The 20677-nt window shown below is 44.2% G+C and overlaps 1 protein-coding gene across 1 annotated transcript; it reads right to left on the reverse strand.

Annotated features, from left to right (window-relative positions):
• Positions 1 to 5707: 5707 nt before the first annotated feature.
• hsp90b1 (heat shock protein 90, beta (grp94), member 1) lies at positions 5708 to 20463 on the reverse strand. The gene is made up of 18 exons (XM_063211451.1): positions 20321 to 20463; positions 19027 to 19129; positions 17883 to 18024; positions 17185 to 17301; positions 14459 to 14790; positions 14094 to 14205; positions 13732 to 13863; positions 12803 to 12919; positions 12110 to 12247; positions 11562 to 11639; positions 11379 to 11444; positions 10606 to 10875; positions 9903 to 10148; positions 8186 to 8322; positions 7999 to 8077; positions 7193 to 7348; positions 6800 to 6898; positions 5708 to 6073 (listed from the first exon to the last, which is right to left on the reverse strand). Exons 1-18 carry the CDS (start codon positions 20367 to 20369, stop codon positions 6047 to 6049), a joined length of 2400 nt encoding a protein of 799 aa, XP_063067521.1. The 5' UTR covers positions 20370 to 20463; the 3' UTR covers positions 5708 to 6046.
• Positions 20464 to 20677: the final 214 nt, after the last annotated feature.

Below are 20677 nucleotides of genomic sequence, written 5' to 3' on the forward strand. Positions count from 1 at the left end.
GATTTGATGTCGCTCAACCTTTGAAAGTCAGGGCACCCCGAACCTAGTAAGGCTATTAGCCTAGGCTATTTATTTCTTTGAAATCATTATTTATTAGGCTACTACTTTCAGATTTAAATGGGCCAGTAACTATTTCACAGTAGCTTGTAATTTTCATGAGCACTCAATGCAGATAGGCTACCTGCTCAGCACGGAGGTAGGTAGGCTACTCTGCCTCTTTTCTTGCGCTATGCAAACAGGGTCATCTCTTGCGCTTTGCGCAGATTAGAATGGCGTCAGCAACATTCAAAACGCAGACTGGTGCCCCGTCAAAATCTCGTCATTATTTTACCACACTTCAGCTATAACGGGCGTTGTCAGATGGTCAGAGACATGGCCAAGTAACCAGAGCTTTGAGACCGCAAAATAAAAGCAGAATGAAGGTTCAAGACTGACAGCTGTTCGCACCGCCACCTTGACATTGGCAACTGATGAATATGACGTCGACTAATATCGACAGAATCAATCTGCAAATTCGATGACCAGGGCGGGCAGCATTGCACCCAGTTGAGAAACCGCTTTTCTTCAAGACTATGATATTAGCTAAAATAGGCTCACCTTCTCTCAAGTTCACACCATTTGCACCTGCTGCGACAGGGGGCATCTTCACGTTCGTGACATTTTCTGAAATTGAGTGGGATTCATTTTACAAATAGCCTAGGCTTTGCTATCATTTGGATATTTGAACCAACATCGACCCATGTTGGTCTTTTGGGACACTTGTTATGAATATAGGCCTATCAAAGACAAATATGGGTTCACAATGATAGCCAACAAAATGAGATTATTTTTTTCATTTGACATCGGCTATCACAGAAGGCCACACGGAATGGGAATGGGATAGGCTAGTTAGGTATCCTACTTTGTAGGCTGTAATTTTGACATTTGGGCTCACCTTTCTTGCAAGAAATCAGCTGCAGTTGCTTTCCTTCATTTTGTTTCCCCTGTCTCTCTTGCCTTTCTATTCTTTTTGTGAAAGCCTGGTGTTTTAGAAGTCTTTCATTGCTAACCGGCTGCTGCGTTTAATGCCTAATACTAATGACGTGAGTGAGTGTTGATTCCGCATATTGTACTATCAAAAGTCCGCGAGAGGGCGGACTAAACCAATGCGTGATAATGGGGGTGTCTGATAGAATATAGCCGATTTGCAGGCTAGTATATCCAATTCAACAGATGTATTTCCAGAGAACCTTGGAATTACATAAATTACCAACATGTATTGACATTATTTTTAAAATAATGTTTAAAAAAATGAAAGAAGAAAAATATTTTCCATGGGAGGGCCCCCGGTGGGCCCCCCAAGTGGTCTGGGCTCTAAGAATGAGTCAGGGTTTTCCCCCCCTGTTCCACGCCGCTGTGTGTGTGTGTGTGTGTGTGTGTGTGTGTGTGTGTGTGTGTGTGTGTGTGTGTGTGTGTGTGTGTGTGTGTGTGTGTGTGTGTGTGTACGTGTGCACGTGTGTGTGCGTGTGTGTGTGTGTGTGTGTGTGTGTGTGTGTGTGTGTGCGCGCGTGTGTGTGATCCTCATGAACCTTATAGACTTTCTTTTCACATCCTTTTCTAGCCGGCCCTTCAACGTTGTTGAAGCGAGAAAGTCGGCAGATACAGCAACCGTATTAATAATACGGTATTATGGAAGAATGGTGCGCTCAGTGCGCCTTTGGGTAGCCTAGCCCTACAGATCTTGCGCCATCAGTTTTGGTCGTCATGGGTTTTCTCTTCTTTAACGCATTATAGGTAAACGTTAGAGTCCCACATGACCGGGGGGAACCCCATCCGGTCCGGTGGCTTTGTGGGGGTTTACTTGCTTCAGGACTTTAAGGACTTGTGTGTGAGTCACCTGGTGGGCTGTGAGGGTGGAATCGCAGGGGGCTTTCATAGGGTTGTCTTTGTTCAGTCTGTCAAACCTGGCATAGAAGGTGTTAAGCCTGTCTGGAAGGGTAGTGTCTCTGGAGTCTGTAGATGTTGTTGTTCTCCTATAATTTGTCACTGACTGAATTCCCTGCCACATCCTGCGTGTGTTCTGGCTAATATAGTGGCTTTCCAGTTTTTGAGAATGAGCCCTTTTTGCTGCTCTGATGGACTTTTGCAGGTCATAACGTACTTTCTTGTATTCTACCTGGTCTCCCGTCTTGAAGGCCTCCTGTCGCAACCTGATCTTATGTTTCACATCCCCATTGAACCACGGTTTTTGGTTGGGAAACACACGCACAGAGCCTAGGGGGAGCACATGTGGACAATACAATGTGGCATATGCCTAAAAAGAAGCATGTAAGTGCACTCCATTGATTCTGTCCCCATCAGTGGTGCTGCATAATGTGCGAAGACTGAGAGAACATCATTTTGTGCCCCAAACATAACATGAGACACTTCGAAAGCTGAGGGTCATGATCTATCTACATGTCCACTATATAACCAGCCTGTCCAACGATAACCAACTACACTGCTCCTGTTATTCTTTGTGTCTGTGCAGGAGAGCTTTATCATCCATGTGAAGGAGGCCAAAAAAGAAAACATGCTTCCCTATATGGACACTTTCCCTGCCTCAGCTCCAGAGCTCTGTATTTTCATGAATGAAAAGGTAATTATGTGGACGATGACTATAGGTTCAAGTCTGGCCAAAGGTCACTCTCCAATCCCTCCATATGTCTGTCAATAGGCGTAGAGGTACTAACTTCCTCTGTCTCTGTCTCTGTCTCTCAACTATCTATTAATGGGGTAAAACCCTGAATAGGAGATTTTTAAAGATGCACTGTGTAGGATGGTGGCGAGAGAGAGTATTGCAACTATGCTGCTCCTTTGCTCCTGTGCTACCTATTGCAAAATTTTCATCAATATTTACTAAGTAATAAACTAGTATCGACTACTAGTATGAACAAAGTGCACTAAGTGTTGCAGCTAAAAAAAATGCATATTGCTGGAAATTCAAAATGGAAATGGCAGACGTGAAGAAGATCCACCTTTTCCTGTATGAAAAGCGCACTTTCCCTGGTCATAATGAATACTTACATAGTGAATGGGCAGTATACATTCTGGAAAGAAGCCACTAAAATATTACACAGTGCACCTTTAAAGCAAGGCACAGAACCTTGCATTCATGGTAGTATCATTCTAAAGTAGTGTTGACCTGTGTGTAACAAGAGCAGACAGCCTTTTTTTTCATTGCCAGTAACAACATGCCATCTTTTCCTCTACAGGTCATCCTGTCTTCACAGCTGCCCCCTCTTCCTCATAGTTTTCCCCCAACCAAAGCCAGCATCTTGAAGCCCCAGCCATCCATTCTTTACCCTGTAACGATCTCACTCTTCCCCACTCTCTCCCCTAGCCTTGCCCCCATCTCACCACCCCTGGACGTCCTTCCTCCCATCGCCACCTCTCCCATTAAACCCTCCTCCTACCCCCACCCCCATCCATGCCCACTCTGTCTCCCATCCTTCCCTCCACCCCATCCAAACTTCCACCCCTGCCCACCCTGTCTCCCATCCTTCCCTCCACCCCATCCAAGCTTCCGCCCCTGCCCACCGTCTCCCATCCTTCCCTCCACCCCATCAAAATTTCCACCCCTGCCACGCCGTGCCCACAAGACCTTCTCCCAGACCTCCCTCCTTGGTCCATGGGCATTTAGCAAAAAGGTTGCCCCTCTGCCCCCCATCACAAGGTCAGCTCAGGCAGAGGCAGAGGCAGAGGCAGAGGAGGTGAAGGACGAGGCTGAGGCCATAGAGGCTGAAACACCAGCTGAAGTTGCGGAAGAGCAGGACAAACAGAAGGAAAAGCCGAAGAGGAGGTTCAGTAAAATCAGGTGAGGTTTTCCACAGTATTACAGAGAGCATTTACATAATCCCTGTCCTTACATGGTGCTATCCACAGGTGTTGCTGTTAAAATGATCAGTTTGAAAAGAAAAAAACAGCCATATGGAATATTATTGATGCAAGGTGCACTATGTGCAAGGTGCAATAAGCTCTTTAATTTCTTTGCAGCTTTCTGAGCTTCTTTAAAAGGCTAAATTGCTTCAGCGTCCAGGACTCTATTTTATCTAATTTACTCTATCCACTCTATTTTATTCCCTAACCCTTTACCCCCTTATAATCAATCCATTAAATTCATTCACACTCAATTTTGATTTCATACACACACATACTTTATATTCACACACACAGGCTCTGAAGGTTGCCACACACATACACAAAGTTGTGCACGCAGGCACACAAACACACCAAAAAAGACCCCGATAATTTGTTTTTTTTTAAAAATGGTTTTATACCCCCACCGTCGTTTCACTGGAGTTTAATTATTTGGATTGTGGATATTGTTTAGCCTTTCTTGTCTGCACTATTAATGTACCTGGAAGTTACACATGAAATGTGCTAGGGTATTCTGCTACTCTTTGTACTATGGAATTCTAGAATCTTCAATGTTGTAGAAGGCATTATTTTATAGAATGTTCACTCACAGTGATGACATCTAATTTTATTCAATCATCAAAAACTTAGTCACATTCAATTTCTAACGTGCTTCTACACAGCAGACAAACAGTCAAATAATCATGCAAGAGGTAATATTGGATGCACTAGTAGCATGGGCAGACAGTAACTGAGCACTGCTACCAAATTATTGTAGGAGGCAATCCCCAACACTAGAGGGCTGTAAAAGACTATGTTTGAACTTAGGGGTGGGCAAACTTCTGTCAGCAGCCCCACAATGAAAACTGGAGTTTCCAAAGGGCCAGTGAAGAGCTCCTATTTCGAAACACCTTCTAATGCAAACACAGGAAAGCATTTCTAAGTCTGAAAAAGCTGTAGGTTGTCTCATGTGCTACACACTGTGATGGAGCCATTAATGAATATGACACAACATTTCTGAAGCAATCACTCTGCATTGCAATGCATATGAAGTCCAACGTTTGGTGAATGTAACTGGCCATTTCTTCTTTTTACTTCATGGCATGCATGAAACAGAGCAGGACGCATTTGGGCCCTGGGCCTTAGTGTTCTTTATGATTCAGATTTTAGTCCCCCAATCATTCAGAGTTGAGTGAAAGAGCCAACGCAAACTTTTGTTCGCAGTTTGCAAATTGAAAACTTATTTTTTTTAAAGGAAATCTGCAGGCCCTCTCATATGCTACAAACCAGGCTTTGCAGTGGATGTAATATTTAACATTGGGTGAATGTAACTGGCCTTTTTTCCATGGCGACCATGAAACGTCAAGGTCGAGAATTGTGGTCTATAATAAAATCATGGTTTAAGAGGTGGTGTTAGCTGCATAGGAGACGAAGATGGACGAACCATCGTGCTGTAATCCAAACTGAATCCATTCAAAGCCAAATTGCAATCAAAGCCACGATGATTACATTTCCCCATAATTAATAAACTGGAGCTGGACTTGCCATTAATTTCCCTTTTCTATGGGCATGGCTCACGGAGCTAACATGTCTCAAGTCATTTCAAATCCACTTTTAAAAACTATAAATAATTGAAGGTGTTAAGTTACACTGGTGTATAGTAAAGGGAATGTTCTACGGTGAACGGTCTAAAAGGGAGATCATAAATATTGAGTTCTAGGAATTTCCATTGTTGCAAAATGCATTTATAAAAAATGCATGTTATCATCAAATTGTTAAAACTTCATTTAAAAAGAAACCTTTAAGACACATAGGAAAAGCCACACACCAGTCCCTTTTCGCAAACATTTAATGGTTCACGTGACAGGAAATCAGAACTCCATAACCAGCTCCGTTAAATATTAACAAATTTACAGTCATGAGGAATGTAAAAAAAAAGAAAAAAAAGAAAAACAATTTCAAAACACAAACAGTGCCTAAAAAACCCTCCCCCATTTATACGCACCCCTGCCTCTCCCTTGACTCCCCCACCCCAATTCCCTCAATTCCCCACCCCCTGGCAGAGACGTTCAGTCGTCAAAGGGCGGGGGACACCCCAAAAGTCCTGCCCCCGCCCCCGCCCCCGCCCCCGCTCCAAATCCTGCACCTCCCGTCAGTTTGTCACAATCTCTCAGAGCTCATCTTTCTCTGTCGAAGTCTATGGAGAAGCAAAACACAAATACAAAAGGGTTTAGTCGTCATGGTAATAATTAACATGCACACACATTTTAGTCATAGACTTCCATTGTTTTTTTGGCTCTAGGAGAGCTTCGACTCCATTGCTTCCTTCATTGCCACAAGCACAGGTAAAGGACTGGAGTTCTCACTCCTCACTACCACAGGTCATGGTCACAAGATTACACATTTTCAATATCAGCACAACAGTACTAGTAATGTGCTGTAGTAAGCCAAGCACTAACAACATTGTAGTAAACAATATCCAACACTAGAGGGAAGTAAATGAATACATTTATGACCACTCACTGGACTATTCATGATTTTAAGACCGCAGCAAACATAAAAAAGTGAGGACATTGAACACTGAAACAACTCAAAAGGGCTTAATGTTCAGTTGTCCTTTAAAATACCACCACCCCCCTGTTATTTTTTTTTAAATAAAATTACACCCAAACTGAGAGAACACGCATAGTCAATGACATTTTCGTAGTGGCACGTATCAGGGTGGTGCAACCATAGCTAATGCCACTACTCTAATTTAGTTTTTTTGTGTTTTTAGTGGATCATCTAAGAAGCATTATTCACTGCAATACATTCATTACCAATTACTATTTAATTTATGGACATTAGATGTCGTTGTTCCACCTGATGTCAGAGCCCATACAGAAAAAAACCCTCAATGAGCCATTCGATAATTGAGTCTGACCTTGTCTGTGTCGTCGTCATCTTCAGCGTCGATCTCTGTGTCGTCTTTATCCTCTTCCTCCGGTGCTTCTTCAGGCTCCTCCTCTGGCTCCTCCTCCACCTGCACAACACACCAATCACACACTCAAGAGTCAGTTGCCACAGTAACCTCATCACTAAAAACATATCTTTGCAAACGGTTCACTATCCACATTACCAAAAGCCCTACATCCGTACTTGTGTCGTACATTTCAGTATTGGTCCTATAAAAATCATGTAGTTTGTGTGGTCGTCTGTGTACCTGTTCGGCGACGCCAAAGCTGCTCTTTCTATTATTTTTGGAGGACCAATACTGAAATGTGACGTCAACACATTTACAATGAAAGTGTGTGTGTGAGGGAGAATGTGTGTGTACCTGTTCGGAGAGGTCTACGTTCATGCTGAGTCGCAGCATTCTCTCGATGCGCTCCCCGTAGGCCTTTGTGTCAGCCAGCTGGTAGCCTGAACGTAACGTGGCCGTCTCATACAGAACCACCGCCAGGTCAGCTGCTGTCTGATCCTCAGCATCAGTCTAGCAGTAGAGAACGAGAGAGAGCGAGAGAGAGAGTGAAAGAGAGCGAGAGTTAGAAACTGATTCAAGAAACTAAGCAAAACCTAATCAAAGCCATGGGTTCTTTCCAATAACCCACCGCCCATCCACCCCAAGTGCTTATGGCCAAGTGATGACATCACAACAAGTCATTGATGACAGAAGCTGCAAAATCGCAATTGAAATATCGGTAGTCATCTTCTCATGAGCAATCAGGATTTTGAATGGGGTTAAGTTGTTGTGGCTAGGTTGGAGAAACATTGCCTTCTCCAGAAGTGGGTCGTTACATGAAGTGCGAGGTCACAAGCACAGATCTAGGACAGGAGCCAGAGGGAAAAAATGGCTAAAGAGGAGGGAGGTGTGATGGGGTGCACCCACAACCGTGGTGATGGCTACTCAGTTACAGTACGCCAATGAGCCTGGCTCTTCTGGGTAGCAGTCAGAGCCCCAGTTAGTTAATTACCACCAAAGGTCTGGATATTAATCCCAGTGGGAAAACTCTTAGAATTGAACTCTACTCCCTTTTGCTGCAGCAGGACATTACACTAACAGTTCGGTACCTCTAAAGGTCTGGGTCTGAATCCCAGTGGGACACCTTCGTTACAGTAGGACATTATATTTATTCTACTCACATTTACTCTCTTGAGCATCTCCTTGATGAGAGGGTGTCTGGGGTTGATCTCTAAGGTTTTCTTCTGGCTGGCGTAATAGCTGGATGAGAGAGGAGATGGACAGCATTAGTGCTCTGTACAGCAAAGGATGGCTGAAAATGTTGTGCGGCAAGAAATTCTAACAAAGTCCACAGGAGGGTGTACATACTTAGTGGAGATGTCCTTGCCAGTCTGGTAGGCCTGAGCCTTCATGATGCGCTCCATGTTGCCTGACCAGCCATACTGACTGGCCACCAGGGCGCATGGAGAGTTGGTCAGCCTCTCGGACAGAACGGCCTTCTCAATCTGTAAACAGACGGATAACAGAGGGTTACACTTCACTTAACATCCGTAGGTGACCCACAGAGGACTGAGCTGGAAGCGTTTTACTTTTTTGTAGAATGCTTTTTTTTGAGAACCACCTTCTCAATTTCAAATAGTGTACGGATAAGAGGTGAGAGAAGGGCAACCCTTTGTTCTCAAACAGGAAATAATACCTAATGACCTAACGTAGAACTCCTATGAATAACATGAACTTTGAAAGACGCTTTCTGCATTTATTTCAGCAAGCCGATAAGAGATAAGAGTTGCCACTTTGCCTTCACACTGAAAACAGGACCTAGTGACCTACAGAGGACTTCCATAAATCACACAAAGTAAAAACGTCTGCCATTCACAACTACAGGTAAGGTACTATACATTGAGAGTAAATAGAATGGAGGCCAAAATTCTATTTCATTGTTGAAGCCAAGTTGGAGCCAAGGTTGGACCCAAAAAGACAAAAAAATGGCCAAATCCCATTCATTCCTATGAGAGACATAAAACCCTGTATCTCCCTTAAATGCCACTCCAGGGGGATCATTTTTCGCTCAACTAGTAGGTCCCCTTGCNCTCCAACTAACCAGGGTGGTGATTTTTCTTGTAATGTTTTATTTTAGAGAGATATTAAAAGTTAAATTGACCAATGAGCATCAGAACATGGTTTGATTGACCGTTAGAAGTCTTGCTGTTGTCCAATCAGCACCTGCGTTTGGCGTTGCTAAGGTGGAATGTAAGTTGGAATGTTCCCAAATCTGGCTTCAAAGCGTTGAATGGCAAATAGCGTTGATTTGGCGTCCATTCTATTTACCGTCAATGGTACTATATTAGCAAATGGCGTTTTTATTGTAATGCATGTCAATATTTCAAAGAGAATAAAATCTAACCATCCAAACTTTGAATAACACTGCTGGTAGGTACATAAACCAACTGCATGCATGTGTGTTTAATTTTTTTTAAATCAAGATGAGCAATCGAGCAGCTCCCTTGTCTTTGAGCACCAAGTCATTTCACTGCAAGATGAAATGTTACAACTGGGTGACACTGACAAATACCATACTCGTCATGCCTTACAAAGTATGCATTCGACAGTACACCCACTGGACATGCACTGCGCACTCCTCTTTTCAAAGCTGCCCATATACTTTCAATCATTTCTGCTCCTTCAATAATATTTTGTACTTTTATTTTATTAATTCATTTGTCTAAGGTGACCTCAGGTGACCTGAAAGGCACCATGTCAAATAAAATGCATCAAAACACTGCTTGCTTATTTGTTTTGCCTTACAAAGCATCTACGCATTAGACATTTCTTCTTTAAATAATAGTTTGAATTTTTATCCTATATTTCTTGCTAAGGGGACCATAGATAATGTGAACAAAAGGCCTCATGTCACAAATAAAATGTATTTGTAATTACCTCTGCCAAAGAGGTTTTGTGATCGTCCAAGATTGTGTGTTTGTTTGTTTGTTTGTTGGTGGCGTGTGTGTGTGTGTTTCTGTCCACCAGAGTGGGGGTGCGCTCGTCTGGTGTTATTACAGTCATCATGATCAAAACAGTGCCGCACCTTGTCCTTGAGGGCATTGTCCTTCATCCAGGAGACAAGGGGCTCAAACTCCTTCTCCTGGGCCTCCCTCCTCTCCTTGGCCGATTCACTCTCGTCGAACTTGATGCCCTCCTTGGCCACGTTCTGGAAGCGCTTGCTGTCGAACTCTGGCAGCGCCTGGATGCAGTACTCGTCCACCGGCTCTGTCAGGTAGATCACCTCGTAGCCCTTCTTCAGCAGACGCTCCACGAAGGGAGAAGACTCCGCCTGGAAGACAAGATGGCAAGAATGTTAGCAGTGGCGGTCCTACATTGACTGGCGCCCTCAACCAGCCCCCCCTGGTTGCAAGATTGACAAAAAAGCCTATAAATGCTGGCAAAAAAAATCATAAGAAAAGAAATCCTAATAAAAACAGCCAACACCATGTTATTGCAATAGCATGTTAACAGCACGGAAATCACATACACACTCTTTTTTAACTTTACTATTTTCTTGCGTAACTAACATGCGTGGCAGGACCATGAGCGGGCTGACCGGGCAACTACCCGGTCCGGCATCATTACAAAACTCTGTCCCCGACGACCTTTCGAAAATTGCCAAATTATGCAGTTCATCCAAGCGATCCTAGATGCTGCATGACAATACTTTACTCTCTCTTTAGTCAATAACCATACCCATGCCAACCATTCATACAACAATCCCTGTCCCTGGCGGCTCTCCGTACCTCCTTCCTGCTGGTGGCGGCCATGAAGTAGATCTTGTCCTGCTTCTCCTTCATGCGCTCCACGTACTGCTCCAGGCTGGCCACCTCCTTCTCGCTGTTGGAGGTCTGGAAGCGCAGCAGCTTGGCCAGCCGCGTGCGGTTGGAGTGGTCCTCGATCACGCCCAGCTTGATGTTGGTGCCAAACTCCTTCCAGAACTTCTCGTTGTAATGCTCCTCTGCGATCTTCTTGATCATGTCCAGTGTCTTGCGCACCAGCTTCTTGCGGATCACCTGAGAGAGAGAGGATGGGTGCAGAGGAGGGTTGGTTCGTTAATGTTTAAAAGAGGATGGTGGGCAGTACGGAGCATGAGGGCGAGGTAGTTGGTTATTAGATTAGATTCTACTTCTACTTTATTACACTCTGCAGAGAAGGGTTAAATGTTCATCCTCCCCAGTCAAGCCACAAGTCTGCAGCCCTATCACAAATGCAGTGAGGGAGGAACCAAATTAAGAAAAAGCTCATGTCCAATAAGCTAAACTGTGGGCTACTGATGGGCCTTGAAAGTAATCCAAGTGGGCCCTTATAGTTTCCTAAAAATCTAAATAATATGTGTGTGTAAGCTGCGGTTGACTATTTTTTTTTAGTTGTATTGTTTATTGGGTCAGAGGTTAACATTTGTGAACATTTCAAGTGGGCCCCACGATGGAATAGGTTGGGAACCCCTGAGCTACAGTATGCTCTTTAGGTGGTAGGAGGAGGTCTACTGGTGTTCCAGCAGTGAGCCAGGTTTTACCTTCAACAGTTTGTGCTGCTGCAGGGTCTCTCTGGACACATTCAGGGGCAGGTCATCAGAGTCCACCTGAAAGAAGGCACAACAAGAGGCATCAAATGGTTTCTTATTCTTTAGAAATGTATTCTTTAAGCACCATCAATGTGGATCCCTATCAAAGACAAAAAGAAACAGAACCGTGCTTACCACTCCCTTGACGAAGTTGAGATATTTGGGCATCATGTCGTGGAAGTCATCAGTGATAAACACTCTGCGCACAAACAGCTGTGGAGAGATATTGGAGAGCATATTAGATTACATCGAGAGTTAAACACACTAGCCTATGCACAAACAAAAACATTAAGTGGTCTGCATTTATAAAGACCATTTCCACTTTTTCAAGCACTCCAACCGCTTTACATTGCATGCCTCGCTCATTTTCACCGATTGATACACTGGTGGCAGGGGTACCACTCAGCCACCAGGAGCAATTTGGGGTTAGGCATATTGCTCAAGACATGTCGATGGAGACAGGCAGAGTGGGGCTTGAACCTGCAAGCTTCTGGTTGCAGAACAGGCTGCTCTCCATCACCTGAGCCACCACCGCCCACGGTAACAGATGGAGACAGAGCGACACACAGCGAGTGTGCATGGTGTGACAGAGTGAGTTCATTCCGGTAGTGTGGAAGACTATATTAGCGTTTGCACGTACATGATCATTTGTATGCATGTGTATATGGACGTGGGCAACGTACCTTGATATAGTCGTTCTTCTTGGAGCCGTACTCGTCGAACAGGCCACGAGGGGCAGACGCAGGCACGAACAGGATGGATTTGAAGGTCACCTCTCCCTCAGCGGTGAAGTGGATGTGAGCGATGGGGTCATCAGAGTCCTACACACAAACACACAGCATCCATAGCAAATTACACCAACCATCTCTGCCTCATTGAACAGTTCATGCTGCGCTGCACATCAACGATAAAGGCACTTGTGTTACATTTTTTTGTTAACGTGCAGTTGACACTTGTTCCTCTTAATTTAAAAAAATCTCATTATACCTTGTATAATGACAATAAAAGACTTTGTATTTGTAATGGTCTTCTGTTCAAAATTAAATCAAGTCTGAAGGTAGGAGGGGTGTGTGCGAGAAATAGAGGGATGCAACCTCTATATCGTGTCTTTTTATTATAGAAACACATCCTGTGACTGAAGTCAGATGGAAAGATACTGTGCTGCAGCTGACTTGGTGTTATTAATTATGAGCAACATGGGGTTAGGTGCCTTGCTCAAAGGCACTTCAGCCATGGGTGGAGGTGTAGGGAGAGGTAAGGATGGGATTCGAAACTGCAATTCTCTGATCTTAAGACCACCTCCCTAACCCTGTTAGCCCACAACTGCAGCCTTCATAATGAACTATAATGTCAGCTTGGATGCAATGTCTGGTCACCTTGGAGAAGGTCTTGTAGAAGGCGGTGTACTCGTCCTCCTCCACCTCCTTGGCGGGCCGCGTCCAGATGGGCTTGATGTCGTTCATCAGCTCCCAGTCCCACACAGTCTTCTCCACCTACACACAGAGACATAGATGTAAAATCAACTAAATATGAAAACATTTTACACAAGATTAATCTATATTACACTAAGGTGACGCTTTTATCCAAAACGACTTGCAGTAATTTACAGGATATTGGTTACAGTCCCTGGAAAAGTATGGGGTTAGGTGCTTTGCTCAAAGGCACAGCCGCCATGGATGGTGGTATGAAGTAGAAGGGTGGGAATTGAACCGGCAACCTTCTGATTCAGAGCCCATCTCCTGAACATTAGGCCATGGCTGCCCCAGCTTGCGAAATGAAATATGCAGACACAAATCTCACCACTATTGGCCAGTCTTAATGAAGTCTAGCAACAGCTGAAATGTGTGAGCAAGTAGCGGTAGTAAAGAACTGCTTTTCACAGTCTGCTTCTTCAATGTTGATCAATACAAACAAAATTAATGTTGTGCAGGGATTCTTTTTTCCGATTAGAGGGCTGTGCAAGGGGATTTCATATCTTCAAATTATATTGTCGTTTGGCTCTTGGAGGGCTAAGACTCCATTGCTTCCTTCATTCACACTGGGTTCTTTCCATTACCCTAACTCCTGTCCTCCCTTGTGCTTGTGGCCTCGTTAAAACATTGACGACAGAAGTTTTATTCAATATCTCACAAAAACGCAATACAAGAGGTCATTTGCCATAGAGATGTTGAATGGGGAAAAGTCCCCCACAAGTCAACGAAGTGTGAGGCCACAAGCACAGGTCGAGGACGGGAGTCTGGATAATGTAATGGATCCATATTGCTTTTCTAATCCCCTAATGTAGTGTTCCTCCTGGGCACCGTACCTTCTTAGTCTTGGGCTTATCCTCCTTCTCCTCTTCCTCTTCCACCTCGGCCTCATCCTCAGTGGCGTCCTCGTCCTTGGCCTCCTCTTTCACCTCCTCATCCTCATCAATGGGCTCCTCCACAGTCTCGGTCTAAAGAGGCGCGAGAGCAAGAGGAGTAACATTAAATCAAAGCAAAAAATTAGATTAGATTTTGTTTTTGCAACTTCGGTAGGTTTCTAAATGAACAGTCAGAGATCACGAAAAAGGAAGGAAGCAATGCATATTACAGTATTTCCAATAGTTTTACCCTTTAAAATGCCTTTAATCTGTGCTTTAGTGCCACCTTTACGCTATTGTGTGAAAATTTGCCGTGAACGCACCTTGCTGCTCCAGACGTAGATGGGAAAGTTAATGAACTGAGAGTATTTCCTGACGAGGTTCTTAATAGTCTCCAGCTCCAGGAAGTCAGAGGCCTCCTCCTTCATCACAAGGCTGGGTAGAGAGAAGAGACACCAGAGGACTTAGAAACCAAAAAAACTTCACATTTTAAAAAGCTCTGACAAATTACAGATCAAACCTTACACACAATATCGACCACACCCTACATTCTACGCCTGAAGGTGTAAGCTGAGCTGAAGCTAGCCGATTTATGCTGCGAGTCGTTGCCTAGCCTGGCTGCAATCAAAACAAAACAAAAAAAACGTTCTGATAACATCACGCTTTGAAGACTGGCTGCACTTCTTACGTGATGGTGCTTCCGCGTCCCAGCGTGTCCCCTCGTGGGTCCTCGATGACTGAGAACTCGTTGGAGTCAGACTCCCAGATGTGCTGCGTGCCGTTGTTGTGCTTGGAGGTGACGATGACCTTGTCGGCCACCAGGAAGGCAGAGTAGAAGCCCACGCCGAACTGGCCAATCAGCTCGGAGGTGGACTGGCCCTCCGTCTGCATCTCCGTCATCTTGTTGAGGAACTCGCTGGTGCCCGACTTGGCGATGGTGCCCAGGTTCTTCACCAGCTCCTCCTTGGTCATGCCCACACCCGTGTCCGTCACGTGCAGCATGTTCTTCTCCTTGTCCGCCTGAGAAGCGGGAAGGAAGGGGTCATCATTATTACTTTTTTTCATAATTTATTCATGTGCCCCAGTTTTTTCCACTTGTTATGACAGAATAGATATGTTATACATTACATTACATTTGACAGACGCTTTATAACCAAAGCGACTTTCAAAAGAGGACATCATCAAGCCAACATATACTCTGGGCATACAGTACGCAATGGCCAGGGTCTGAATTCAAGCAATGTCTAAATAAGTCTGATGATGAATAAATAATGCCCATGTAATAATTAATCGATTAATTTCCCAACATGCCCACCACACAACAAAAAATCCCAGGAAATGCTGCCTTGATCTCATTTGTGGACGTTTGTTATAGTTATACTGTCTTACAATATCCCCTTGTGAGGCGAACAGACACACACAAACCAGTTGACAAGAGCAGCTACAGCAGCTGTAAGTGCACCATTATTATTCTGCACCATCCTATCTGCACATGTGCACCACGCAAGGCTGCACGATCCACATTCCGCACGATTTGTTTTATTCAGGTAGCCAAGGCCACATGGCATTTTTCGTGGTTTATTGATACTACATGTATAACATTACATGGTGTATGTGGGAAATACTCGTAATATTATAATGGTGCCGGTGGTGTAGGCCTAAGGAAAATATCAAGTCATTTTCTTGGGTTTATTAAAGTTAGAAGATTAGACGTGGCCATCTGTCAAACATAGCCGATGCCTATTGATCAGACATGAAGTGAGTTTTTTTCAGCCTCTTGACAGATAGGCTACAATTCACAATAAAAATGGAATTAATCATAGACTTTCAGGATCCTTAAGGGGGATTCATACTTGGCGTGACTGGTGTAAGTCTCCTTCATACTTCACTCGCGACCTCACTCGCGACCTCACTCGCGCCATCACGTGACCCAAAATGACGTCACACGCCGTGGCGCGAGCTGCCTGTCGCGACGTCGTGCACCCCACATTTTTTGTAACATGTCGTGCGCCACCAGCGACCATGCAGGTAGGCAGACAAAGCAGGAGTTGCGAAGAGAGGCTACAACTACTGTAGGCTACTACAGAATGGATCCTGCACCATTTTAAGGATAATAAAATGTCATAGAGAGTTATTTTATCTTCTCTCTTAAATGTTGTTCAGTGAAACAATTGTTTACTTTGTTCAGAAGCACGTTGTGTTCGGCGATATATTTAAAAATTCTGCCGCCAGAACAATGCTCTCACATGGTCTTGGAATGATCTGGCAATGTAGGCTACAACAAAAAATATATGTTTCAATGTGGTAAGTCACAAGTCAGACGTTCAGTAGCCCTACAGCAGCCGTGTTTGGCTTTCTATTTTATGCATCCGTAGAACTCACGCTGCGAGTTGCGAAAGAAACTGCCGTTTCTCTCATGAACAGCAGAGGGCACTTCCGACAATGCGAGAGAAAGCCTTCTGAAGTATGAATAGTCTGTCGCAAGTGATGACGTCATTAATGGTTCTCGCGCCACACGCGACAAAATGCGCACGTGAAGTATGCAGAGCCCTTTACAGGTCGGCTTTTAGAGGAACGAAGGGCGACAATGCTCCACGAAACGTGTCGCAAAAGAAGACTCATTCACGTTTTAAAATGCATGTTCATTTCTCCAAGTGTCTAATTTTCATGCAATTCTAGACTGCCTTTGATCTGCAAGCTGGGGCTTTGGTGATGCAAATCAATGGTGAGACTTTGCCTTATAAAAATGCAATGGGCCATAGCATGGATTGCATGCTCAATGATTCAGACGCACCGCTTGCTGACTTCATTTTCTTATCGCTGTGAGGCAAGTGACATATTTACCTCCGTAAAACAAAACTGACAGTCATAAAAGCGGCAGAATTATCTGGCTTGACTTCCTGAGGATGTGTCAGCTATGCAAATTAAACTTTCTGACGATAACATTTCCAAGTCAACCAAAGAAGAAATCTACTTAATGTTGCTTCAAGCGCCATTCCAACAGATGCTTCTGCTGCGGCACCATATCAAATCTAGGAGATCTGGCCAAACACCAGACTTTTGCCAGTCAAATACTGCATGCAAGGTTGGCATGCCTATGAAGGGAGTGGAATAAGACCACAGACTCAACAATAAGTTCCCAAACATTGTAAACATTTCAGATGTGAATGTATTGTTTATGAGTTCAAGTGGTGTTGTGAATGTGTCTGGTCTTTTTAAGGACCTGTTCTGGTTTCAACTAATCCAACATTTGGATGGGGGTGTTGCTATAAGAAGAGCTGCTATGAATGGGTGTGTATCATCATCTTGCCTTACAGAAAAAAAATGATGAGCATGTTGAGCAAGACTATTGTTGAGCAAGACTATGGGGGGGGGAGGAGGGGTGTATGGAAAGGGCAAGAAGAGCAGGCATACCTTAATCTTAACGGTTAACTCTTCGTTGCCAGCCAGAGCATCTTCGTTGGTGAGAGAGAGCAGGCGGATCTTGTCCAGAGCATCAGAGGCGTTAGAGATGAGCTCCCTGAGGAAGATCTATGGGGTGTGCAGAGTGCAGAGAATGACCGAGAGAAAAATGATAAGTCAGTCACATCACAAGGGAGCACAATCACAGTTCAACTGCACATCTGCTTCATCCCACTGATGAAGGTTTTAAAGGTTTTTTTAGCTGCATTTTCTCCTCCAAATCCATCTGTAAGTCATAGTAAGCCTCCATGGTGTTCCTTAAATGTGCACACTGTTTAATATGTATGCAGTTTCTTTCCAGAAAGCTGTCCATTCACAAATGTTACCTTTTCACAAATACATACCACCCACCACCATCAAATTCTAAGTATTCGTTATGACTGGGATAATTGCACTTTTTGTACATGAAAAGGTGGCTCTTCTCCATATCCGCCATTTTGAATTTCCAGGCATAGATATTTTTAGCCACAGCACTTTGGTCATGCTAGTAAATATTAGTTCAGTATTTAGGAAATATTCATGAAAAGTTCAAATGTGGAAGTAGACAGCAGCATTTCAATGAACACCATAGTTACAATACTGGTCACCATCCTACACAGTGCATCTTTCAGAAGACAATACACCTGCCATAGATGTGCTGCTCTGCTCACCTCCTTGTTCTTGTAGAGAGAGTTGATGATGAGCTTCATCATACGGTTCACCTCCGCCTGGAAGACATGCTTTTCCGACTTCTCACGGATTTCCTTAATCTGTGCCGCATTCAATCCGTCCAGCTGGATGGCCTCTTCCTCCCTGATGTGACACAAATTTAGATTGAAATGGTAAAGAGGAGACTAGATGCTGATTGTTGTTCCAACAGGCAAATGTGATGTAACTGTGTCTACTGTCTAGTCAACCCCTCACCAAAACACGCATCCTAATGCAGAACCTCTCTCATCCCAGCCAGTCCTAAAAGACCTTGACACAAGCCAAACTGTTTATTTTGGAGATCACCTCTGCCCCCACAAACAAACAAAAACCCACCGCTGGGAATAAAATGTCTTAGCGTCACATCTGGGAATATTATGGCCAAGCCTCATGAGATCAGGGTATATACACCAATCTTGAAGTCAAATTTACTACCATTTAATACCCCTTTTCACTACCTTTAGATTTTTTTTACAATGATCACGACACTTCGATGCAAGTACTAACAAGACATCTTTTGTAATTTCTACCTCCTTACATTACACTTTCGTTTTTTTGCAAAAAGATGCCCGAAAGGGAGCAGTGCGGCGGGACGGTACCATGCTCCGTGTACCCATGTCATGGAGGAGGATGGGGGAGAGCACTGGTTAATTACTGCCCCCACTAATCTGGCAGGTTGGCAACCTGACGCCCTAACGACATAACCATGACTGCCCCTCATACTGCCCTCAGATACAGAATCAATCCATTTTTTTTGTCAAAATGGGACAACAACAAAAAAAAAACAATACCTAATTTTTCTAAAAATAATACCTTTTGAGCAAATTTACAACTTTTAAGGCCATTAAATTTTGGCTTTTTAATTTATCACCTTTTAATACTTTTTAAAACCCTGCATACACCCTGGAGATACACACAGGCTCTTCTCTCAAGTCATAAGAGGTGCAATGAACCACAGCTGCCGTATTTGATCTTTCTGGCCCCGATTCAAGCGGAAAGTATCTAAAATTAGGTACGCAGTGTTTTGAAAGAAACACTGGGTAGGAGTGGGCGATTCACTCAAGCACACACACCTACACACACACACAACTAACTAACTGTACACACCTCTGTATCACTTCATCATCTGTCCTGGATCCATCCCTGCTCTTGCCCAGGTCATCCTCCACAGTTCCGTCGATGTCAACTTCATCATCTGCCTTCACAGATGCTGAAAAGAAAAACAAGTGTATTCTTGAATCAACACAATAATCAACACACAAAATAACATTATTCGCTTGATATGTCTGGCTGGAAACCGGACATCGATCCACATCCAGCCATTGATGAATCCATGAGTGCAACCTCTGAGCCATTGTTGCTCAGTAACTAGACGATGTAGTGAAGTTAATGTTGAAGCCAGTGCCTTGTGAGGGGCATAACTGCGGTCATAAAAGCAGAGGCGCTAATTTCGGCTGTCGGGGTTGATGACAGGGCATCCAGCGCGCCACGTGACCGTGGTAAAACCAGTGTTGGTTGCCCAAAATTGGTAGCCCACCAATACTGAATTAAAAAAAATACGTCAAGTGCTCAGTATGACCGCTGATGGCACCGGGGAAACATTACTCCACAAGTTGCCACAGCACTTGACATTAATGAACTGACGTCGTTGCCCATCTGCCGGGGTGTTCTTTACAACCAAACGACAGAGAGGAGAAAGGTGAGCTTCAATGGGAAGTCAGGGAAGCCGGAACTGTTTTATTCGCCAGGGTTACTGAGGTTTAATACTCGAGCCTCGGTGGTTTTAACAAGCGTCCACCTAGCGCGAGCAAGCTAGTCAACGTCCAGGACATTTTTTTGTGGAGCAGAGGTGCTAGCTGGCTAGCCAAGCGCGAGTTCCGGGAAAACCGCTGCTTCAACGCACCAAGCAAGCAAAATCCTGCATTCTCTTCAGGAGATAGCCATTATTATACGCCCAGGTAAATACACAGTGGTGTCCCTTCCTATGACTACACATGGAAATAACAAAATACACATAGATGCGAGGGCTAACGTTGTCTAGGTCTGCACAACCTTATCTGTCGTTATTTGATAAGAAACTTCCAGAAGCACAAATATATCAGTCTTGTCTGCAAGGCTCATTGCCTATTCACCCAATGATAATCCAACAGTCATGGCCCCATACGATGTTCAGTTTCAGTTATCATTCAAATGACAGCCTACTAATCGCAACTACATAACAAAATCGAGTTTAGCTGTTCATCCAACAATAACGACTGGATTCAATATAGTTAGCATGTTAGCCATCATTCAAGTTCAAGCCGCAGAGATGAATAGGGAAGCAGCAGAAGTCGTGAGGGTGTGAAGATGAAATGCATCTGGCATTAAAAAGCAATTTAGAAATCTATAAACGCATACTTACTGAATGCAAGAAGGGCACAGAGAAGCCCTACGACCCATAACCGCTTCATTGTGACACAAAAATAATTTACTTCAGACTGCTTATTGATTACAGTCCCACGGATGCCGCACACACGCGCTTCTCCGGCAAAAGCCTTGGAAATGCATGGAGTGCCTAGAAGACGACTTTATGAAAGGGCTGGTTTGACGGAGGCGGACTGGCTTGGCTGACCAATCCCCACACACCACGCACAACACAGAACCAATGGCAGAACGAAGAGCGTCCTACTTCTTCCAATCGTGTGCTTACATGTCCGAATTAACACCCGAAAATCGTGGCCACATCTCATTGGATGAAGAAGATGTCGAGCATGAACGT

This window comes from Engraulis encrasicolus, chromosome 12 (genome assembly GCF_034702125.1).
Source record: "Engraulis encrasicolus isolate BLACKSEA-1 chromosome 12, IST_EnEncr_1.0, whole genome shotgun sequence".
Classification (NCBI taxonomy): domain Eukaryota; kingdom Metazoa; phylum Chordata; class Actinopteri; order Clupeiformes; family Engraulidae; genus Engraulis; species Engraulis encrasicolus.

Coding starts and splice junctions, on each gene's coding strand:
- hsp90b1 (XM_063211451.1), bottom strand. CDS start 20,369: ATGAAGCGGTTATGGGTCGTAGGGCTTCTCTGTGCCCTTCTTGCATTC. Junction 18,025..19,026: donor GATGATGAAGTGATACAGAG/GTGTGTACAGTT, acceptor GTGTCACATCAG/GGAGGAAGAGGCCATCCAGC. Junction 8,323..9,902: donor ACAATGCCCTCAAGGACAAG/GTGCGGCACTGT, acceptor GTCTGTTTACAG/ATTGAGAAGGCCGTTCTGTC.